The sequence below is a fragment of the Hyperolius riggenbachi genome, chromosome 6, assembly GCF_040937935.1.
Source record: "Hyperolius riggenbachi isolate aHypRig1 chromosome 6, aHypRig1.pri, whole genome shotgun sequence".
Classification (NCBI taxonomy): domain Eukaryota; kingdom Metazoa; phylum Chordata; class Amphibia; order Anura; family Hyperoliidae; genus Hyperolius; species Hyperolius riggenbachi.
The window spans coordinates 17,021,319-17,043,853 of NC_090651.1; the positions used below are offsets into that span (position 1 = coordinate 17,021,319).

The 22,535-nt window shown below is 48.9% G+C and overlaps 1 protein-coding gene across 14 annotated transcripts in view; it reads left to right on the forward strand.

Annotated features, from left to right (window-relative positions):
• Positions 1-22,535, forward strand: part of TP73 (tumor protein p73) — a 219,074-nt gene that overhangs the window by 133,066 nt on the left and 63,473 nt on the right. For all 14 annotated transcript variants that reach the window (XM_068238920.1, XM_068238907.1, XM_068238909.1 and 11 more), the window contains one exon: positions 2,154-2,399. In XM_068238920.1, the coding sequence (XP_068095021.1) occupies positions 2,154-2,399 (246 nt within the window). The remainder of the gene's footprint in view (positions 1-2,153; positions 2,400-22,535) is intronic.

The following is a 22,535-nucleotide window of genomic DNA, read 5'->3' on the forward strand; positions in this document are numbered from 1 at the left end:
CTATAATGGCTGAAAGCTGAGAAATGATTTTTTTAAATTTTTTCTTAATATTCCTGTTAAAATGCATTTATAAAAAAATAATTCAAGCAAAATGTACCACCAAAGAAAGCCTAATTAGTGGTGGAAAAAACAAGATATAAATCAATAAATTGTGATAAGTAGTGATAAAGTTATTAGCGAATGAATGGGAGGTGAAAATTGATCTGATGCATAAGGTGAAAAATCCCCGCGTGGTGAAATGGTTAAAAGTAGCTCACAAACCGCAAAAGTGTGGATACCTCTGGATTAACCCTCCTGGCGGTATAAAAAAATCCGCCAGGAGGGAGCGCAGCAGTTTTTTTTTAAAAAAAATTTCCTATATCATGTAGCGAGCCCAGGGCTTCGGCGATCTCCGATCAGGAAATCCCGTTCAAGGAACGGGATTTCCTGGAGGGCTTCCCCCGTTGCCATGGCGACGGGGCGGGATGACGTCACTGACGTCGGGATGTCATTGGGAGTCCCGGGCCACCCCTCGGCGCTGCCTGGCACTGATTGGCCAGGCAGCGCACGGGGTCTGGGGGGGGGGCATGCGGCGCGACGGATAGCGTCGATCGTGCGCGGGGCGGCGGCGATCAGTGTGCTGGCGCAGCTAGCAAAGTGCTAGCTGCGTCCAGCAAAAAAAAAATTAAACAAATCGGCCCAGCAGGGCCTGAGCAGCACCCTCCGGCGGCTTACCCCGAACTACGTTCGGGGTTACCGCCAAGGAGGTTAAAGCATGCCAACAAACTAGCCTAGTACACCTGTAGGTAACTTTTTCTTCAGTAATAGCACCATCATTTGTACATTCTGCTCTGCTCACAAGCCCCTGAGTTATGTTTGTGATGTTTACATTTGTTTCCTGTTATTGCTGAACTAGTTAGCCTTAATATTATCACCTGAGTTTTGCAAAAAATATCGAAAGATTGCCATACAAACATCAATTTTGATCACCCAAAATGGGCCCCAGCAGCCAGCCAATGTGCCCCACAAAAACTGAATTTGAAGGTAGAGTCGCCACTGCCTGCTGCCACCGTGACTTTGCTAAATGCCAGGCTGCTTTTTTTTTAAAAAATAAAGATTTTTGCGCTACACTTTGGTATGGTATTAAAGGTTACCCGAACTGATGTGACATGACGAGATAGACATGTGTATGTACAGTGCCTAGCACACTAATAACTATGCTGTGTTACTTTTTTTCTTTCTCTGCCTGAAAGAGTTAAATATCAGGTATGTAAGTGGCTGACTCAGTCCTGACTCAGACAGGAAGTGACCCTCACTGATAAGAAAATCCCCTTTTTACCTTTTTCTTGCTCTCAGAAGCCATTTTCTGCTAGGAAAGTGTTTTTATAGTTGGAATTTCTTATCAGTGAGGGTCACACTGTAGTCACTTCCTGTCTGAGTCAGGACTGAGTCAGCCACTTGCATACCTGATATTTAACTGTTTCAGGCAGAGAATGAAAAAAAGGAACACAGCCTAGTTACTTGTGTACTAGGCACTGTACATACCCGTGTCTATCTCATCATGTCACATGTCAGTTCGGGTATCCTTTAAAACCTGGTACAAACATCCAATTGTGATTGTCTAATGACTGGCCAATTTCACCACTGCCATGTAGTATGAGGACTAACAGATTTTGAATACTGTGAACAGAATGTCTAGGTAAGAACGCCTACTGAATGGAAGTGATAACATTGGCCAATAAAAATTGGATGTGTGTACCTGGCTTAAAAGTTTTTTTTTTCCAGAAGTTGAACTTTCTTTTAAAGGGAAACTTCTTTGTGTATCTTTCTGGCCCCCCTTTGGCCGTGTATGCGTCGGATTTGGCGGTGAATTTGTGAAGCAGTCTCCAGGAGCCGTTTCCCAGGCTTTGAATCGCTATTCCTGAGCTGCTACACAACAGAGCTGTCACTCTATCCGCTTACAAGTGCCGACCTGTTACCAAAAAGGAAAAAGCCTCAGGAAATATTTCGAATGACTCCAAAAAAAAAAAGCCAGCGAGTCCTTTAAAGCTCCTGTAACCAGACACCTCCGATCCTAATATGTAGCTGATGCCTCCATTACCTGTGGGATGCTTCCATGCCTCTTACCTGTGTGTTTTCTCTCTCTCTCTCCTCCCCCTTTCCACCGTCCGCAGTCTCAGTTCAATCTGCTGAACAACACCATGGATCAGAGCATCGGCAGCAGAGCAGCCTCCACCAGTCCGTACAACCCGGAGCACAACGCGAATGTCCCCACGCATTCGCCCTACTCGCAGCCCAGCTCCACCTTTGACGCCATGTCGCCGGCGCCGGTCATCCCCTCCAACACAGACTATCCAGGGAGCCACAACTTCGAGGTCACCTTCCAGCAATCCAGCACTGCAAAGTCCGCCACATGGACGGTAAGCTCACCCTAACCTGCTCTCTCCTTCTCGGAAAACTTGGCAAAGTTTTGTGTGTGCAACTGAAGCGAGTAAAAGGGATAAATTCACCCGACTGGAAGGGGACTACAAGTCCCAGCATTCTGTCGCTGGTGAACCTGCGGAGTATGCTGAGACTTGTGGTGGCCCGGTAGTAGGACTAGCAATTGTCTGTCAGTGATGTTTAGTATTGTATGTTATGTATGGTGAATGCAGTAAAACTGGGGACGCAATCATTTCACTGACACGAAAAACAAGTATTTGTTGCCCTGAAAAACATTTTCTTTATCTTTTGTACCTCTATTCAGAGATCACCCTCTGGGGAAGATCTTCGAGTGCGTACACACATCCAATTTTGATTGACCGATGATTGGTCAATTTTACTATCTGCCTGTAGCATGAGGGCCAACAGATATGGAATACTATACTATCCACAAAGAAAAAGTTTCCAGGTGCAACACGCTAATGTAGTTAAAACTTCCACATCTTTAATTGCAAGCTTCGCTAAGAACCGGGCATGACAAAAAGGGCCAAGAGATATTGAATACTATAAACAGATTGTGTAGGTAAGCTCACACTGCATGGAGGAGGTAAAATTGGTCAGCGATTGGCCAATCAAAATTGAAAGTGTGCACCAGGCTTTAAGCCTTGTACACACATTCAATTTTGATTGGTCTATTTTACCAGTTCCACGTAGTATGCAAGCTTACGTACACAATTTGTTTATAGTATTCAGAATCTATTGGCCCTCATGCTAATGGGGAAGTTAAAATTGGTCAGTCATTGTCCAATCAAAATTGGATGTGTGTAGCAGGTTTTAGTGAGAGTGATGTACAGCTCACGCTAGATATCCATGCGTCAATAACGCCTGATATGGCGAGCAATCAATCCGGAGGGGGTAGGAGTGATTGATGGTATTACCTTGTGAACTTGATTCCGTTTCGAAAGAAATATGATTGAGAATTGATGGAACATCTAGAAGCAGGGTAATACGAGGTAGGTGTTATTCGTTTCTCAGCTACTGGCGGACGGTCATGGACGATCTGCCCAAGAGGAGATGGACCGGCATAATGAAGGCTATAGATCCCCCGCACATTCTGTCAGATTGATCTGAATTAAAGTGTTCATTAATGGTACAATATTTTCCTAAACCTGCGATATCGTAGGTAATCAGAAGGCGACTATCGATTGATCCCATGAATGGGTTGATTGGGGTACTTTCTCTCTTAAGCATCGTACCCACCTGGCGATTTTCCCGACTATTTTCGTGACGACGGCGGTTTTTAAACAATGTCGCGAGGTGGGTACAGGCGCATGATTGCAAAAGTCGCCTAGCGTCGCGCCGATGACAACGGACCAACACAGCAGATCAGATCTTTGAGATCCCTGACGACAGCACGCAAAGTACAGCGATCATGAAAATCTCGCTTGCGCCTCCGTGTATGTCACGTGACCTCGCGCTTTAACCCGCCGACAGGAAGAAGCGTCGCTAGCGACCTTGGTCAAGGGGACGTCCCTGGACGTGTGGAGCGGTGAGTACGCAGCTTTAAGATACCATTGTAAAAACCAACATTCCACTCGACAAAATTTTGTATTTCAATCAACCTTAGAATCGCTATCTCCACATACTGCGTAGTTTTCTGTACAATTCGATCATAACAATCTGATCGAATGATCGCATCTGAGGAAAATCTTGTACTGTTAATGGGCTCCTTAAGCGATGGAATAATCGATACGTGTATAGCCACCTTTGTTATTGCAGTAAACTATGTGGTTGCTATGGGAAACAGTGTTTTATTTTGGTCAAAACTATCTGGTTGCTATGGGAAACCATGTTTGGTTTTGGTCAAAACGATCTAGCTGCTATGGCAAACTGTGTTTTATTTTGGTCCATGATATACTGCTTTTTTTTTGGGGGGGGGGGGGGGTAGAATTTTTTTGTGGTTTGTAGAGCGGGAGTAGAATCTGTTGCAGATGATAAGTCTGCAGAACTCCCATCCTGAGTGTGTGAGGGGGCTGCATCCTGCTCACATGCAGAGCCTCCATGTGGCCACTCTCTGAACAGCGGTCTAACAACATGTGAGATGCATACATCGCAGGTGAGAGGACTAGCAATTGTCTGTCAGTGATGTTAAGTAGACCATACATAAGAAACTGGGCGATGCGGTGGAGCTCCAAACACTTTTTTTATATATATTTGAGCACACATTGAGGCAGATTTATCAAAACTGGTTGAAGGAAAACTGGAGCTAAATTAGTGCAGATCATGTCTAGAGATCAAGGATCCTGATTGGTCGCTTGTGCAACATATTTGCACCTTATTTACATCAGTTTAACTTGCATTGGTTTGGACAAATTGGCCCCATTGTGGTCGCTCATGGCACCTAGTCAGATTACCCCGGTGCCCCCGGTTACTCATGGCATCCAGTCAGATTCCCCCGGTGCCCCCGGTTGCTCATGGCATCCAGTCAGATTCCCCCAGTGCCCCCGGTTGCTCATGGCATCCAGTCAGATTTCCCCGGTGTCCCCGGTTGCTCATGGCATCCAGTCAGATTCCCCCGGTGCCCCCGGTTACTCATGGCATCCAGTCAGATTCCCCCGGTGCCCCCGGTTACTCATGTCATCCAGTCAGATTCCCCTGGTGCCCCCGGTTACTCATGGCATCCAGTCAGATTCCCCCGGTGTCTCTGATTGCTCATGTCATCCAGTCAGATTCCCCCGGTGCCCCCGGTTACTCATGGCACCCAGTCAGATTCCCCCGGTGCCCCCGGTTACTCATGGCATCCAGTCAGATTCCCCCGGTGTCTCTGATTGCTCATGGCATCCAGTCAGATTCCCCTGGTGCCCCCGGTTGCTTATGGCACCCAGTCAGATTCCCCCGGTGTCCCGGTTACTCATGGCATCCAGTCAGATTTCCCTGGTGCCCCCGGTTACTCATGGCATCCAGTCAGATTCCCCTGGTGCCCCCGGTTGCTTATGGCATCCAGTCAGATTCCCCCGGTGCCCCCGGTTGCTCATGGCATCCAGTCAGATTCCCCCGGTGCCCCCGGTTACTCATGGCATCCAGTCAGATTCCCCCGGTTGCTCATGGCATCCAGTTTGATTCCCCCGGTGTCCCTGGTTACTCATGGCATCCAGTCAGATTCCCCCGGTGTCCCCGGTTGCTCATGGCATCCAGTCAGATTCCCCCGGTGCCCTCGGTTGCTCATGGCATCCAGTCAGATTCCCCCGGTGCCCCCGGTTACTCAGGGCATCCAGTCAGATTCCCCCGGTGTCCCCGGTTGCTCATGGCATCCAGTCAGATTCCCCCGGTGCCCCCGGTTACTCATGGCATCCAGTCAGATTCCTCCGTTGCCCCCGGTTACTCAGGGCATCCAGTCAGATTCCCCCGTTGCCCCCGGTTACTCATGGCATCCAGTCAGATTCCCCCGGTGTCCCCGGTTGCTCATGGCATCCAGTCAGATTCCCCCGGTGCCCCCGGTTACTCATGGCATCCAGTCAGATTCCCCCGGTGCCCCTGGTTACTCATGGCATCCAGTCAGATTCCCCCGGTGCCCCCGGTTACTCATGGCATCCAGTCAGATTCCCCCGTTGTCCCCGGTTACTCATGGCATCCAGTCAGACTCCCCCGGTGTCTCCGGTTGCTCATGGCATCCAGTCAGATTCCCCTGGTGCCCCCGGTTACTCATGTCATCCAGTCAGATTCCCCCGGTGTCTCTGGTTACTCATGGCATCCAGTCAGATTCCCCTGGTGCCCCCGGTTGCTCATGGCATCCAGTCAGATTCCCCCGTTGCCCCCGGTTACTCATGGCATCCAGTCAGATTCCCCCGGTGTCTCCGGTTGCTCATGGCATCCAGTCAGATTCCCCCGGTGCCCCCGGCAATGTGAGCACAGCCCGCTGGTGGCCGCAGACACAGCAGGCACGTGGATGTTTTGTGAGCACATGGTTATTGTTGTGGGACTGATGGTGTTTCCCAACCACACAGCTTCCTCCCAGCGGTGTACAATGTACACAGCACAGCCTATTGTTTATTTGTTTCTCTGGTGCAGAGACAGGTACTCCTCCATTCAGCCCTGTTTACCTGCCTGAGGCGGGCGAGGTGACTTCAAAGGCCAACGACTTCATAAAACATTCCAGCAGGATGCTGCCTCTTCCATTAGCTAGACAAATAGCAGTCACAGCCCATCACTCTTACTTAGCGAGTCACTAAACCTCCTGCCACCAACACTCTGTATTCCGCCATGTGACTGCCGAAATACTCTCTCTAGAGATTATAGCATAATAGGGCGTACTGACCAAGATTATTATGTATTTATATAGCACTGACATCTTCTGCAGCACGTTACAGAGTACATAGTCATGTCACTGACTGTCCTCAGAGGAGCTCACAATCTAACCCTACCATAGTCATAGTCTAATGTCCTACCATCATATCATCAGAACAGGAGTAAGACCATACAGGGCCCCAAGCAGAGCAATAAATGACCCCCCCCCCCGTTCCCGGCAATCGTGTTTTAAGATAGTCTGCCCAGTATGGGTAGCCGGATGTCCCCCCAGTATAGGTGATCGGATGTCCCCAGTACAGGTAGCCTCAGTATAGATAGCCAGATGACCCCTCCCCCCCAGTATAGGGAACCAGAGCCACACCCCCCCCCTTCCCCCAGTCAGTGTCTCACGTCACCTCCCTGGCTTCCCATTCTGCAACTTCAGCTTCCACTCCACAGTGCCACCTAGTGTCCGGTTTATGCTTGCACTCTGCAGTTTCAGATTACCCACCAAGCAGCCCAAAGGAGGCCCACTGGGGAGCTCCATGAGATCATTGTTGCCAATCCTTCAATTTATTGTTTACTGACAAAGATAAAACATTAACTAACTGGAAATCTTGAAAAATACGCAAATCGCAATTTTTTTGCCGCTGGTTAACGCCACCACATGTCAAAATGCAGTGGCATTATCTGGTGGCAAATAACACGATTCGCATCAGAGCAATGCAACAGCTGCACTCTGATATAACTCCATGGGCGGCCGCCTCTTCGCCGGTACCAAGTGCTGTAAGTGCCCCACTGGTGCATGGGAGCGGCTGACAGACGTGGCATTCACCGCCTTCACTCCCCCCTTCCCAATATCAAAGAGTCCTAAAGGAGGAGACAGCTGAGGGGCTAATTGGTTGTTATTGGCCTTGCTGGCTGATGCTGTAGCCATGACGACAGATGAGTGAAATCGTCAATGGCAAGTTAACAAAGTTTTTGTCAATTCCGATTTTGATTGTAAATCAGAGTTAAATGTTAGGTATTCTATACACTATAGAATTTTTTTTTTCTCAATTAGACATTCGATTAAAACGTGCAGTATGATCAATTTTAAATAATATTTTAAACAGTGCAAAATGAATCGAAATATTGATCAGCAATTCTTGTTCTTTTTGTCTGTATAATAATATAATATTCGTGCTAAAATTGATAAGGTGGTAGTTCACAACCAATGTACTTCTTCGTTGTTGCCTAAGGGCCCATTCGCACTACAAGTCAAAAAAGCTGTTTAACAAAACAAAGTTGAATGGAAAAACTGACAGTAAACGCATCCTGTGTTATCAATAGGATGCGTTTGCTTTTTAACGGAAAGAAAATGCGCAACGCAATTGCTGAACCACTAATGTAATGTCCCATCCTGATGTCAGGACCATGGTGCTAGTGAACCTCATTGCATTGTGGGAAATAACGGCTTTTCCAACTGCAAGCGGTATCTCCCTCTGTGCGTAGAACTTTCAGTAACGAACATTCCGTACAGATCACCTGGCAGGACTAAAGATGTCAGCATCAGTGATACATTTCAGAATGCAAATCAGGGTGAAGAGCGATTTTACAATGGGCAAAGTAAGTAATTGATTAACCTATTTTTTCTACGTTCAGGAACCATGCGCGCTAACGTGCGCTCCCGCGGCCGATCGCGCGCGTGCACGCGCGCTCCTGGCCCGCGGTTTGTTAGCCAGGCAATCAGTGAATCGGGCTATGGTGCCCGATCACTGATTCCTCTCCCCCGCTGAAAAAGCGACAGCTTCTCTCGGAAGCTGCACCTTTTCTGGCTGTTACCTCCCCCATGCGTCTCTCTAAGCGTGTGTTACGCTTAGAGTGACGTCATGTAAACAAACTCATGGCCGCCAACTTGTGGCCAAAAAGTTATACTACAACTAAAAGTAAAAAAATAAAAATCAACACACATTTACATTATAAACCTATTGTTTACATCCCACCCTCCCAAAACTACCCAAATAAAATGTTTAATATAAAAAAAAAAAAAACATTACAGTAATAAAAAAAAAAAATGTAAATATTTACCTAAGGGTCTAAACTTTTTAAATATCAATGTAAAGATGAAATATTTCTATTTTTTTTTATCTTAAACTTGTAAATAGTGATAGATGCAAAACGGAAAAAATGCACCTTTATTTCCAAATAAAATATTGTCGCCATACATTGTGATAGGGACATGATTTTAATGGTGTAATAACCGGGACATATGGGCAAATACAATACGTGAGTTTTAATTATGGAAGCATGTATTATTTTAAAACTATAATGGCTGAAAACTTAGAAATAATGATTTTTTTTCCGTTTTTTTCTTATTCTTCCTGTTAAAATGCATTTACAGTAAAGTGGCTCTTAGCAAAATGTACCCCCCAAAGAAAGCCTAATTAGTGGCGGAAAAAACTAAAAAGCTACTCTGATAAGGCATGTTAACTTTGATAAGGTGTGATATCTTTGATAAGGTGTGATATCGCTGATAAGGTGTGATATATTTGATAAGGTGTGATATCTCTGATAAGGTGTGAGATTTCTGATGAGGTGTGATATCTCTGATAAGGTGGGATATCTCTGATAAGGTGTGATATCTCTGATAAGGTGTGATATCTCTGATAAGGTGTGATATCTCTGATGAGGTGTGATATCTCTGATAAGGTGTGATATCTTTGATAAGGTGTGATATCTTTGCTAAGGTGTGATATCTCTGATAAGGTGTGATATCTCTGATGAGGTGTGATATCTCTGATAAGGTGTGATATCTTTGATGAGGTGTGATATCTTTGATGAGGTGTGATATCTCTGATAAGGTGTGATATCTCTGATAAGGTGTGATATCTCTGATAAGGTGTGATATCTTTGATAAGGTGTGATATCTCTGATGAGGTGTGATATCTCTGATGAGGTGTGATATCTCTGATGAGGTGTGATATTTGTCGTATTACGGTTTAGTGAATTGAGCCCAATGGGTGCTGTATGGCCTCATCTCTCCCTCCCCGTTAGAGAAGCTGTAATCCCCGCACACATGATGGGACATGCTCGGCCCCCCTATTCCGGCCGGATCCATCACACACAGATGCGCGGTGGATCTGCACAGGCTTGCATGGGGCTTGTCAGGGCTCAGTGTTTATCCTCTATAGACTCACGCGTTTTATGTGACTAATCTCTATAAATACAGTGTAAACACTTCTCTGCTTTATATCTTTACGGTCTGCTCGCTTTCACAGTGCCGGGTCAGGGGTGACGATGATGGATGGCCAGGAGAATTCAGCAGATTCTGACTTTACTGGGAAAATGTGTTCATTATTCACATCTGTTACTATAGTCTGGACTGAGCATCAAGTATTGGCCTGCAGCATTGTGATTGCAAAATGTTTCAGAACTATATTGCCAATCAATCATTTCTGATCGCCGATCGGAAACAAACTTTCTTGCCCATTAGAGGCCAAATTCCTGCTAACCACAGGGGCAAACCCAGGATTTTCAAAGGGAAGATTCCTGAAAGGTCTCCCATGTACAATACAGTATAATAATATGGTACACATAATGCATAATGCAATACAGTATAATAATGCTGGGTACACATAATGCAGTTTCTTGTCCAACTGACAGGATCTGACAATTATTTCCTACATGTCCGATCTGCTCCTGATCAACAACGGGATAGATCAGGAGCAGTTTTGATACAGATAATGAGGTTAACCGACTGCTAATTAAGGGGCAAGTCAAGGATTCACACAGCAGGGCACAGGACTGTGCTCATACCTGACTCTGTTATGTTCCCCAGAGCTGCTCCATGCTCTGTACACACGCTGCTGCTCCATGCTCTGTACACACACTGCTGCTCCATGCTCGGTACACACGCTGCTGCTCCATGCTCGGTACACACGCTGCTGCTGCTCCATGCTCTGTACACACGCTGCTGATCCATGCTCGGTACACACGCTGCTGCTTCATGCTCGGTACACACGCTGCTGCTCCATGCTCGATACACACGATGCTGCTCCATGCTCTGTACACACGCTGCTGCTCCATACTCGGTACACACACTGCTGCTCCATGCTCGGTACACACACTGCTGCTCCATGCTCTGTACACATGCTGCTGCTCCATGCTCTGTACACACGCTGCTGCTCCATGCTCTGTACACACACTGCTGCTCCAGGCTCTATACACACGCAGCTGCTCCATGCTCTGTACACACACTGCTGCTCCATGCTCTGTACACACGCTGCTGCTCCATGCTCTGTACACACACTGCTGCTCCATGCTCGGTACACACGCTGCTGCTCCATGCTCGGTACACACGCTGCTGCTGCTCCATGCTCTGTACACACGCTGCTGATCCATGCTCGGTACACACGCTGCTGCTTCATGCTCGGTACACACGCTGCTGCTCCATGCTCGATACACACGATGCTGCTCCATGCTCTGTACACACGCTGCTGCTCCATACTCGGTACACACACTGCTGCTCCATGCTCGGTACACACACTGCTGCTCCATGCTCTGTACACATGCTGCTGCTCCATGCTCTGTACACACGCTGCTGCTCCATGCTCTGTACACACACTGCTGCTCCAGGCTCTATACACACGCAGCTGCTCCATGCTCTGTACACACACTGCTGCTCCATGCTCTGTACACACACTGCTGCTCCATGCTCTGTACACACACTGCTGCTCCATGCTCTGTACACACACTGCTGCTCCATGCTCTGTACACACACTGCTGCTCCATGCTCTGTACACACACTGCTGCTCCACGCTCTGTACACACACTGCTGCTCCACGCTCTGTACACACACTGCTGCTCCACGCTCCGTACACACACTGCTGCTCCATGCTCTGTACACACGCTGCTGCTCCATGCTCTGTACACACACTGCTGCTCCATGCTCTGTACACACGCTGCTGCTCCATGCTCTGTACACACGCTGCTGCTCCATGCTCTGTACACACGCTGCTGCTCCATGCTCTGTACACACCCTGCTGCTCCATGCTCTGTACACATGCTGCTGCTCCATGCTCAGTACACACACTGCTGCTCCATGCTCTGTACACACGCTGCTGCTCCATGCTCTGTACACACACTGCTGCTCCACGCTCTGTACACACGCTGCTGCTCCATGCTCTGTACAAACGCTGCTGCTCCATGCTCTGTACACACGCTGCTGCTCCATGCTCTATACACACGCTGCTGCTCCATGCTCAGTACACACGCTGCTGCTCCATGCTCGGTACACACACGGGATTGATCAGGAGCAGTTTGGATACAGATAATAAGGAGGACAGCCGATATTGCTAATGAAGGGAAAAGTGAAGCATTCACACAGCAGGGCACAAGACTGTGCTCATACCTGACTCTGTTAAGTTCCCCAGAGCTGCTCCATGCTCGGTACACACGCTGCTGCTCCATGCTCGGTACACACGCTGCTGCTCCATGCTCTGTACACACGCTGCTGCTCCATGCTCTGTACACACACTGCTGCTCCATGCTCTATACACACACTGCTGCTCCATGCTCGGTACACACACTGCTGCTCCATGCTCGGTACACACGCTGCTGCTCCATGCTCGGTACACACGCTGCTGCTCCATGCTCGGTACACACGCTGCTGCTCCATGCTCTGTACACACACTGCTGCTCCAGGCTCTGTATACACACTGCTGCTCCAGGCTCTATACACACGCAGCTGCTCTATGCTCTTTACACACACTGCTGCTCCATGCTCTGTACACACACTGCTGCTCCATGCTCTGTACACACACTGCTGCTCCACGCTCTGTACACACACTGCTGCTCTACGCTCCGTACACACACTGCTGCTCCACGCTCTGTACACACGCTGCTGCTCCATGCTCTGTACACACGCTGCTGCTCCATGCTCTGTACACACGCTGCTGCTCCATACTCTGTACACACGCTGCTGCTCCATGCTCTATACACACGCTGCTGCTCCATGCTCGGTACACACGCTGCTGCTCCATGCTCGGTACACACGCTGCTGCTCCATGCTCTGTACACACGCTGCTGCTCCATGCTCTGTACACATGCTGCTGCTCCATGCTCTGTACACACGCTGCTGCTCCATGCTGTGTACACACGCTGCTGATCCATGCTCGGTACACACGCTGCTGCTTCATGCTCGGCACACGCTGCTGCTCCATGCTCGATACACACGATGCTGCTCCATGCTCTGTACACACGCTGCTGCTCCATACTCGGTACACACACTGCTGCTCCATGCTCGGTACACACACTGCTGCTCCATGCTCTGTACACATGCTGCTGCTCCATGCTCTGTACACACGCTGCTGCTCCATGCTCTGTACACACACTGCTGCTCCATGCTCTGTACACACGCTGCTGCTCCACGCTCTGTACACACGCTGCTGCTCCATGCTCTGTACACACGCTGCTGCTCCATGCTCTGTACACACGCTGCTGCTCCATGCTCGTTACACACACTGCTGCTCCATGCTCTGTACACACACTGCTGCTCCATGCTCTGTACACACATTGCTGCTCCATGCTCTGTACACACATTGCTGCTCCATGCTCTGTACACACACTGCTGCTCCATGCTCGGTACACACATTGCTGCTCCATGCTCTATACACACACTGCTGCGCCATGCTCTGTACACATGCTGCTGCTCCATGCTCTGTACACACACTGCTGCTCCATGCTCTGTACACACACTGCTGCTCCATGCTCTGTACACACATTACTGCTCCATGCTCTGTACACACATTGCTGCTCCATGCTCTGTACACACACTGCTGCTCCATGCTCTGTACACACGCTGCTGCTCCATACTCGGTACACACGCTGCTGCTCCATGCTCGGTACACACACTGCTGCTCCATGCTCTCTACACATGCTGCTGCTCCATGCTCTGTACACACTCTGCTGCTCCATGCTCTGTACACACGCAGCTGCTCCATGCTCTGTACACACGCTGCTGCTCCATGCTCTGTACACACGCTGCTGCTCCAGGCTCTATACACACGCAGCTGCTCCATGCTCTGTACACACGCTGCTGCTCCATGCTCTGTACACACACTGCTGCTCCATGCTCTGTACACACACTGCTGCTCCACGCTCTGTACACACACTGCTGCTCCACGCTCTGTACACACACTGCTCCATGCTCTGTACACACACTGCTGCTCCATGCTCTGTACACACACTGCTGCTCCACGCTCTGTACACACACTGCTGCTCCACGCTCTGTACACACACTGCTCCATGCTCTGTACACACACTGCTGCTCCATGCTCTGTACACACGCTGCTGCTCCATGCTCTGTACACACGCTGCTGCTCCATGCTCTGTACACACGCTGCTGCTCCAGGCTCTATACACACGCAGCTGCTCCATGCTCTGTACACACGCTGCTGCTCCATGCTCTGTACACACACTGCTGCTCCATGCTCTGTACACACACTGCTGCTCCACGCTCTGTACACACACTGCTGCTCCACGCTCTGTACACACACTGCTGCTCCACGCTCTGTACACACACTGCTGCTCCATGCTCTGTACACACACTGCTGCTCCATGCTCTGTACACACACTGCTGCTCCATGCTCTGTACACACATTGCTGCTCCATGCTCTGTACACACATTGCTGCTCCATGCTCGGTACACACGCTGCTGCTCCATGCTCTGTACACACGCTGCTGCTCCATGCTCTGTACACACACTGCTGCTCCAGGCTCTGTACACACACTGCTGCTCCAGGCTCTATACACACGCAGCTGCTCCATGCTCTGTACACACACTGCTGCTCCATGCTCTGTACACACACTGCTGCTCCATGCTCTGTACACACACTGCTGCTCCACGCTCTGTACACACACTGCTCCATGCTCTGTACACACACTGCTGCTCCATGCTCTGTACACACGCAGCTGCTCCATGCTCTGTACACACGCTGCTGCTCCATGCTCTGTACACACGCTGCTGCTCCAGGCTCTATACACACGCAGCTGCTCCATGCTCTGTACACACGCTGCTGCTCCATGCTCTGTACACACACTGCTGCTCCATGCTCTGTACACACACTGCTGCTCCACGCTCTGTACACACACTGCTGCTCCACGCTCTGTACACACACTGCTGCTCCACGCTCTGTACACACACTGCTGCTCCATGCTCTGTACACACACTGCTGCTCCATGCTCTGTACACACGCAGCTGCTCCATGCTCTGTACACACGCTGCTGCTCCATGCTCTGTACACACGCTGCTGCTCCAGGCTCTATACACACGCAGCTGCTCCATGCTCTGTACACACGCTGCTGCTCCATGCTCTGTACACACACTGCTGCTCCATGCTCTGTACACACACTGCTGCTCCACGCTCTGTACACACACTGCTGCTCCACGCTCTGTACACACACTGCTGCTCCACGCTCTGTACACACACTGCTGCTCCACGCTCCGTACACACACTGCTGCTCCACGCTCCGTACACACACTGCTGCTCCACGCTCCGTACACACACTGCTGCTCCATGCTCTGTACACACGCTGCTGCTCCATGCTCTGTACACACGCTGCTGCTCCATACTCTGTACACACGCTGCTGCTCCATGCTCTATACACACGCTGCTGCTCCATGCTCGGTACACACGCTGTTGCTCCATGCTCTGTACACACGCTGCTGCTCCATGCTCTGTACACACGCTGCTGCTCCATGCTCTGTACACACGCTGCTGCTCCATGCTCTGTACACACGCTGCTGATCCATGCTCGGTACACACGCTGCTGCTTCATGCTCGGTACACACGCTGCTGCTCCATGCTCGATACACACGATTCTGCTTCATGCTCTGTACACACGCTGCTGCTCCATACTCAGTACACACGCTGCTGCTCCATGCTCGGTACACACACTGCTGCTCCATGCTCTGTACACACGCTGCTGCTCCATGCTCTGTACACACGCTGCTGCTCCATGCTCTGTACACACGCTGCTGCTCCACGCTCTGTACACACGCTGCTGCTCCATGCTCTGTACACACGCTGCTGCTCCATGCTCTGTACACACGCTGCTGCTCCATGCTCTGTACACACGCTGCTGCTCCATGCTCGGTACACACCCTGCTGCTCCATGCTCGGTACACACCCTGCTGCTCCATGCTCTTTACACACACTGCTGCTCCATGCTCTGTACACACATTGCTGCTCCATGCTCTGTACACACACTGCTGCTCCATGCTCGGTACACACATTGCTGCTCCTTGCTCTATACACACGCTGCTGCTCCATGCTCGGTACACACGCTGCTGCTCCATGCTCTGTACACACACTGCTGCTCCATGCTCTGTACACACACTGCTGCTCCATGCTCTGTACACACACTGCTGCTCCATGCTCTGTACACACGCTGCTGCTCCATGCTCGGTACACACACTGCTGCTCCATGCTCGGTACACACACTGCTGCTCCATGCTCTCTACACATGCTGCTGCTCCATGCTCTGTACACACACTGCTGCTCCATGCTCTGTACACACATTGCTGCTCCATGCTCTGTACACACACTGCTGCTCCATGCTCTGTACACACCCTGCTGCTCCATGCTCTGTACACATGCTGCTGCTCCATGCTCTGTACACACACTGCTGCTCCATGCTCTGTACACACACTGCTGCTCCATGCTCTGTACACACACTGCTGCTCCATGCTCTGTACACACACTGCTGCTCCATGCTCTGTACACATGCTGCTGCTCTTTGCTCTGTACACACACTGCTGCTCCATGCACTGTACACACGCTGCTGCTCCATGCTCTGTACACACACTGCTGCTCCATGCTCTGTACAGAACTGCTGCTCCATGCTCTGTACACACACTGCTGCTCCCTGCTCTGTACACACACTGCTGCTCCATGCACTGTACACACGCTGCTGCTCCATGCACTGTACACACGCTGCTGCTCCATGCTCTGTACACACACTGCTGCTCCATGCTCTGTACAGAACTGCTGCTCCATGCTCTGTACACACACTGCTGCTCCCTGCTCTGTACACACACTGCTGCTCCCTGCTCTGTACACACACTGCTGCTCCATGCTCTGTACACACGCTGCTGCTACATCCAAAGTCAACTGTAGCAGAGAAAGAAAGGGGCAGTGCTGTGAGCTGCAGGAGACCTGCAGATATCCTGGTGTCTCAACTTGTCCCTGTCCCCAGACACAGTACCGGGGCCCTGGTCTGAGGGGGGATTCTGGGCAGCTGTAATCCCCCCCATGCGTTTGCCTATGAACCAATCCGATCAGACGGATGCATTCCATTAATCTGATCAAATCGGTTACGGAGGGGTCCCAGTTCTGTATCCCTGAGGCTCAGGAGGACGGGGGGGGGGGGGGGGGGCGATACTCATTAGGATCCAAAGGGTTCCCCCTCCCGAGGCAAGTATACCTCTAGAGGGCTTTTTTCTCTTTATGTTCCCTTCTGATTTGTATTCATACAAGCAAAAGTAAACCTTGGAGGTACAGACTTGTATCTCTGGAGCAGCCCACACGCAGTAGCCTCTGGGTTTAGTTTGGCCTTAGGGCCTTTTTCCACTACCCTGCGATTTGCGATTTGATTCTGATTGCTAACTGATCACAAAACTCGCAATTTTGATGCAAGCTCAATCGTCGTCCTGCTGTGTTTTGGATGCAGTTGAGCTCTACTATACTGAGTATAATAGCTCAATCGCCATCACATATTGGACATTGAAACTTACAACCACATTTCATAGTGGAAAAGAGCCCTTAATTTGGCTGCAGCAGAGCAATGGATCGGAGCAGGAGAGCTCATTCTGCTGGAAGAAGCCCCTGGTAAGTAATTATCCGTTGTCCCCCTTCTCTCAGGTACACTTTAAGACAGTAGTAGGGTAATAAAAAAATTAAGCAGATCAGCACCTTATAAATATAGCGACCTTGGAGGAGTCATCTTCTGCAATCGTTTTGCAATTAGATGGCCATCTCTGTATCAATAGGCCACTGTGTGTGGAGGGGTATACTACAGTGCAGAGCGAAGTGTGAACAGACAACAAGCTGCTTTTCCCCAATGCTTCTTTCCTGCCTCCCCCCTCCTCACTCACTGTCAGACTCCTCACACAGCACAACTAGCTGCTTTTCCCCAATGCTGCTCTCCTGCCTCCCCCCTCCTCACTCACTGCCAGACTCCTCACACAGCACAACAAGCTGCTTTTCCCCAATGCTGCTCTCCTGCCTCCCCCCTCCTCACTCACTGTCAGACTCCTCACACACCACAACAATCTGCTTTTCCCCAATGCTGCTCTCCTACCTCCCCTCTCCTCACTCACTGTCAGACTCCTCACACAGCACAACAAGCTGCTTTTCCCCAATGATGACCTCTTCGCCTCGCTCTCCTCTCGCTTCTCGTACTCTGACTGCATGCTGTTAGTGTAAACACAGTTAAAAAATGCTGTCCCTGTAACCTCTGCGCTTGATGCAAGTGTTTCGCCTTGCTTCATGAGAGAACGGGTCCTGGATACTACCACAGTGAACCTACTGGAGTGCTTTTGGGCTGAGTCTTGCCCTCTGGGGGATGGGTTTTGCAACGCCCTGACCGAAAGCAGACTTCAGTGCTTCCCCTCCCCCTGATTTCCGGAGCCCCTGCTGACGATGACCTCAGTGCTGCTGCCAAGAACACTTTGCTCTCAGTAGTGTAGTATTAGTATTAAATAGTCACTCATGCCTCAATTGTATTAGGTAGCCAGAGGCACCCGCAGTATTAGCATAGCTCCCAACTGTCCCTCCTTCTTCCTCATTTGTCCCTTTTCCAGGACTCGGGTACAGATCTGTGTCAATAGATGTATTTTTGTACAGAAAAATGTGTTTAACTGACCCCATACTTTCTTCCCATCAATTAAATGTATATATTCCTTACTTTCAAGTGTTAAAATGAAGAAAAACTACTGAAGGACCAGTGTGGTTTGGTCCTTCAGTAAAAACTACATCTTGGAATCTGATTTCTTTTTAATATGCATGGTGAGGGGTGTGGTGGGGGCGTGGTTAGAGGCAGGGCGGAATTTACCATAAGGCACTGTAGGCTCGTGCCTACAGGCGTCTGATGATGGAAAGGCGGCTCACTGCCCTCCTCGTGCGCCTCCCTCCTTCCCTATGCAGAGTCCTAAGCAGAGCGTAAATGGGAGATTACTCATCAAACTCTCTACAATCCATTGATGAGATCTCCTTTACTTCAGGGGCACCTCTAGCTTCTCCATACTGAGGTTCCTCTAGCTACCTAATACTTGGGGGCAACTCTAGCTACTTAATATAGAGGGTACACCTGGCTGCCTAATACTAAGGAGCACCTATAGCTGCCTATGATGGGCAAGGGGAGTAAGGGAAAAGTGACAGCCAAGTGTGGTGCAGTTTGGGGGGTGGGTTATAGGTTCATGAAGGGCGGAGTCTAAGGTGCCAGAACATCTGAGCCTATAGGCTCCTGTGAGGTAAATCCGGGCCTGGTTAGAGGTTTAATGGGAGCGTGGTTAGAGGTTTGATGTGGGCGTGTCTTTAGGCGTCCCTCTTTCTTATCTCAGAAAGTTAGGAGATATGTATTATGTAGTCCCTCCCAGTACAGGTAGCCGGATGTGCCTGTATAATTATGTATCCCCCCATTATTAATAGCAAGATGTGCCCCCAGTATCCCAGTATGTGTCAGCGGGTCACATGAGCAGCGATATCTGTAGCCATGGAGATGGGATGCTGAGCTTGCAGCTGATGGAGAGCTTCTGCTGCTGGATGATGAAAAGTGAGTAACTTCTTGCTGTGGATGGGGGAGGGGCTCAACTCGGATGGGGTCCTTTTACCAACACCCATGACTATGTGGCTCTGGTCGTTCAGGTCGAAGGCTGACCCTGATTGGGGATGTGGTGGTAGGGTGCTGTCTGTAGTGGTGAGTGTGAGCTGCATCTCCCAGAGACTATCAGTCCTATTGCTGATATGTTGGACAGCTCCTTCCAGTGACACACCAGCTATAGAGAGCAGAGGATTCTTATGTCGTTATACTTACAGAGATGTGAGTTACAGCACACTTGAAGTGAGAGGGATGTGGAGGCTGACATATTTATTTCCTTTTAAACAATGCACATTACCTGGCTGTCCTGCTGATCTTCTGCCTCTAATACTTTTAGACATACACCCTAAACAAGCATGCAGATGAGGTGTTTCTGACTGAAGTCAGACCGGATTAGCTGCATGCTTGTTTCAGTTGTGTGATTCAGACACTACTGCAGCCAAAGAGATCAGCAGGGCAGCCAGGCAGCTGGCATTGTTTAAAATAAAATGGAGAAATATGAGACAAACAGCTGTCAACTTTTTAGTTGTGGAATTCTCAGTAAGGTCTATAAGCTGCTGGCTGGCATTGCTGAGATTTGTAGTGCAACAGTCACTGTGAAATGTACAGGAAGTCAGGTTAGAGGCAATCTATGAGCAAGAGAGGGATGGGGAGACTTGCAGTAATGTTTTCGTTATAAGTGCACATTCTCTATATATTCTATTTATTTCACATTGTAAAGCAGCCTATTAAAGGATACCCGAAGTGACATGTGACATGGGGCTTGATTCAGTAAACGGTGCTAACCCAGTTAGCACGCCTAAAGACTTTGGGCGTGATAACTAGGGTGCTAACTGGGTCAGCACTGTTTACTAAATTTACATCGCGCGCAAAGTCCCACACTGAAAACTTTGCGTGCCCACAGTCGCATCGCGGTGCGACGAAAATGGTGCGTTGATGCGCCTATAAGGTCGCATTGCGTGCGACTTTAACGTCACATGGTGCGACATTAAGGTCGCACCCAATGCGGCCTTATAGGCGCATCGGGTGCACTGTTATTGCGGTGCGCACGCAAAGTTTTGCGTGCGGGACTGTGCGCGCGATGTGAATTTAGTAAAGGGTGCTAACCCAGTTAGCACCCTAGTTATCACGCCTAAAGTCTTTAAATGTGAATTTATCATGCCTAAACTAACTTTAGGCATGATATAGGGCTTTTTACAGGCGTGCTAACACTTAGCACGGTTTACTGAATCGAGCCCATGATGAGATAGACATGTGTATGTACAGCAAAAACTCGGTATACAGAGGCGCCAGAGTAGAGTAAAACGTTTTAAAAACCGCTTAAAAGGAGAGGGGGATGTTAAGGTGGACTCACCTCCCTCTTACAAAAAAAGAAAACTCACTTGAGTCTCAATAAAATAGAATTGTCAAGTAATTTATTCAACTCCACAAATGCAACGCGTTTCGCGGGCGTGACCCCGCTTCCTCAGGCAAAAATGGGAGCACAACTCAGTGGGTCAAGCAATAAGTTTGAGCGCCTCTGTCCGAGACGCTCAAACTTAGAGGCGCTCAAACTTATTGCTTGACCCACTGAGTTGTGCTCCCATTTTTGCCTGAGGAAGCGGGGTCACGCCCGCGAAACGCGTTGCATTTGTGGAGTTGAATAAATTACTTGACAATTCTATTTTATTGAGACTCAAGTGAGTTTTCTTTTTTTGTAAGAGGGAGGTGAGTCCACCTTAACATCCCCCTCTCCTTTTAAGCGGTTTTTAAAACGTTTTACTCTACTCTGGCGCCTCTGTATACCGAGTTTTTGCTGATCTTCTAGTCCACCCTGGGTGGAGGGGTGCATCCCCATCTACTATCTACAGAGAGCGACTTCTTAACCTGAGTGGGGTCAGGTCCTAATGCTCCCCACCTGCATTTAAAGTGGTTGCCTATTGGTAACCCGTGTTTGTGAGTATATATATACATAAAATTGTATTGAACTCTTCATTTTACCTGACAATACTGCACCATATTGGGCTCTCGATTCTCTTCTTGTTTTTAAGCATGTGTATGTACAGAGCCAAGCACACTAATAACTAGGCTGTGTTCCATTTTTTTTCTCTGCCTGAAAGAGTTAAACATCAGGTATGTAAGTGGCAGTTTCTGCCCAGGTTGGGATCGGATCACACTGTAGCATAACCCACATTGATAAGTGATTACAGCCATAGAACATTTTCTTGTAAGTAAATGACTTCTGAGAGCAGGAAAAAGATAAAAAGGGTCAATCATTCATAGATTTGAGCGCTGGCATACTTCAATGAAGGTGTCATTGAGCAGAGACAATGAAGCAGTAAAAACTAGATTTAAATATAAAATAAAACTGTGGGATAGCTAAAAAAAAAAAAAAAAGTCATTTTCAGTAGAAGGAGGATAGATACAATTGTTTTTCTCATCAGTTTATTTTCACCTCGGATGCCCTTTAACGGTACAATATTTTCCTCAGAGGCGATCATTCGATCAGATTTGCCGGATCGCAGGTAATCGGAAGGTAATTGTAATCAATTCCAACATTCGGATCGACAACATTCATTGGACCATAGAATTGTTTCACATCGACTTTTTTTCCATATACTGCATGTTTTTTTGTAAAATCGTAAATATCGGAGGAAAATTTTGTTCCATTAAAGTAAACCTGAGACACTTGAGGGCCCGTTTCCACTTGTGCAGTGCGAATCGCCGCAGTAAAAATTTGCATGCGGATGCGGATTTCGCATGCGGGTGTATGCAAATTTTCATGCGAATTTGCATGAATGACTCTGTATGCGAATTTAACCATGGCAGTGCCTGTGTGCTTTTCCATTGATGTCATGTGAATTCGCATGAAAATTCGCATACACCCGCATAGCGGTATGCGAATTCTGATGGCTCTGCCGTGCGAATTTATGGACGAAAACGCTCAGAAATCCTGACAAGTGGAATCAGTCCCATCCACTTAATATGCGAATTCGCGATAGTGAAACGGG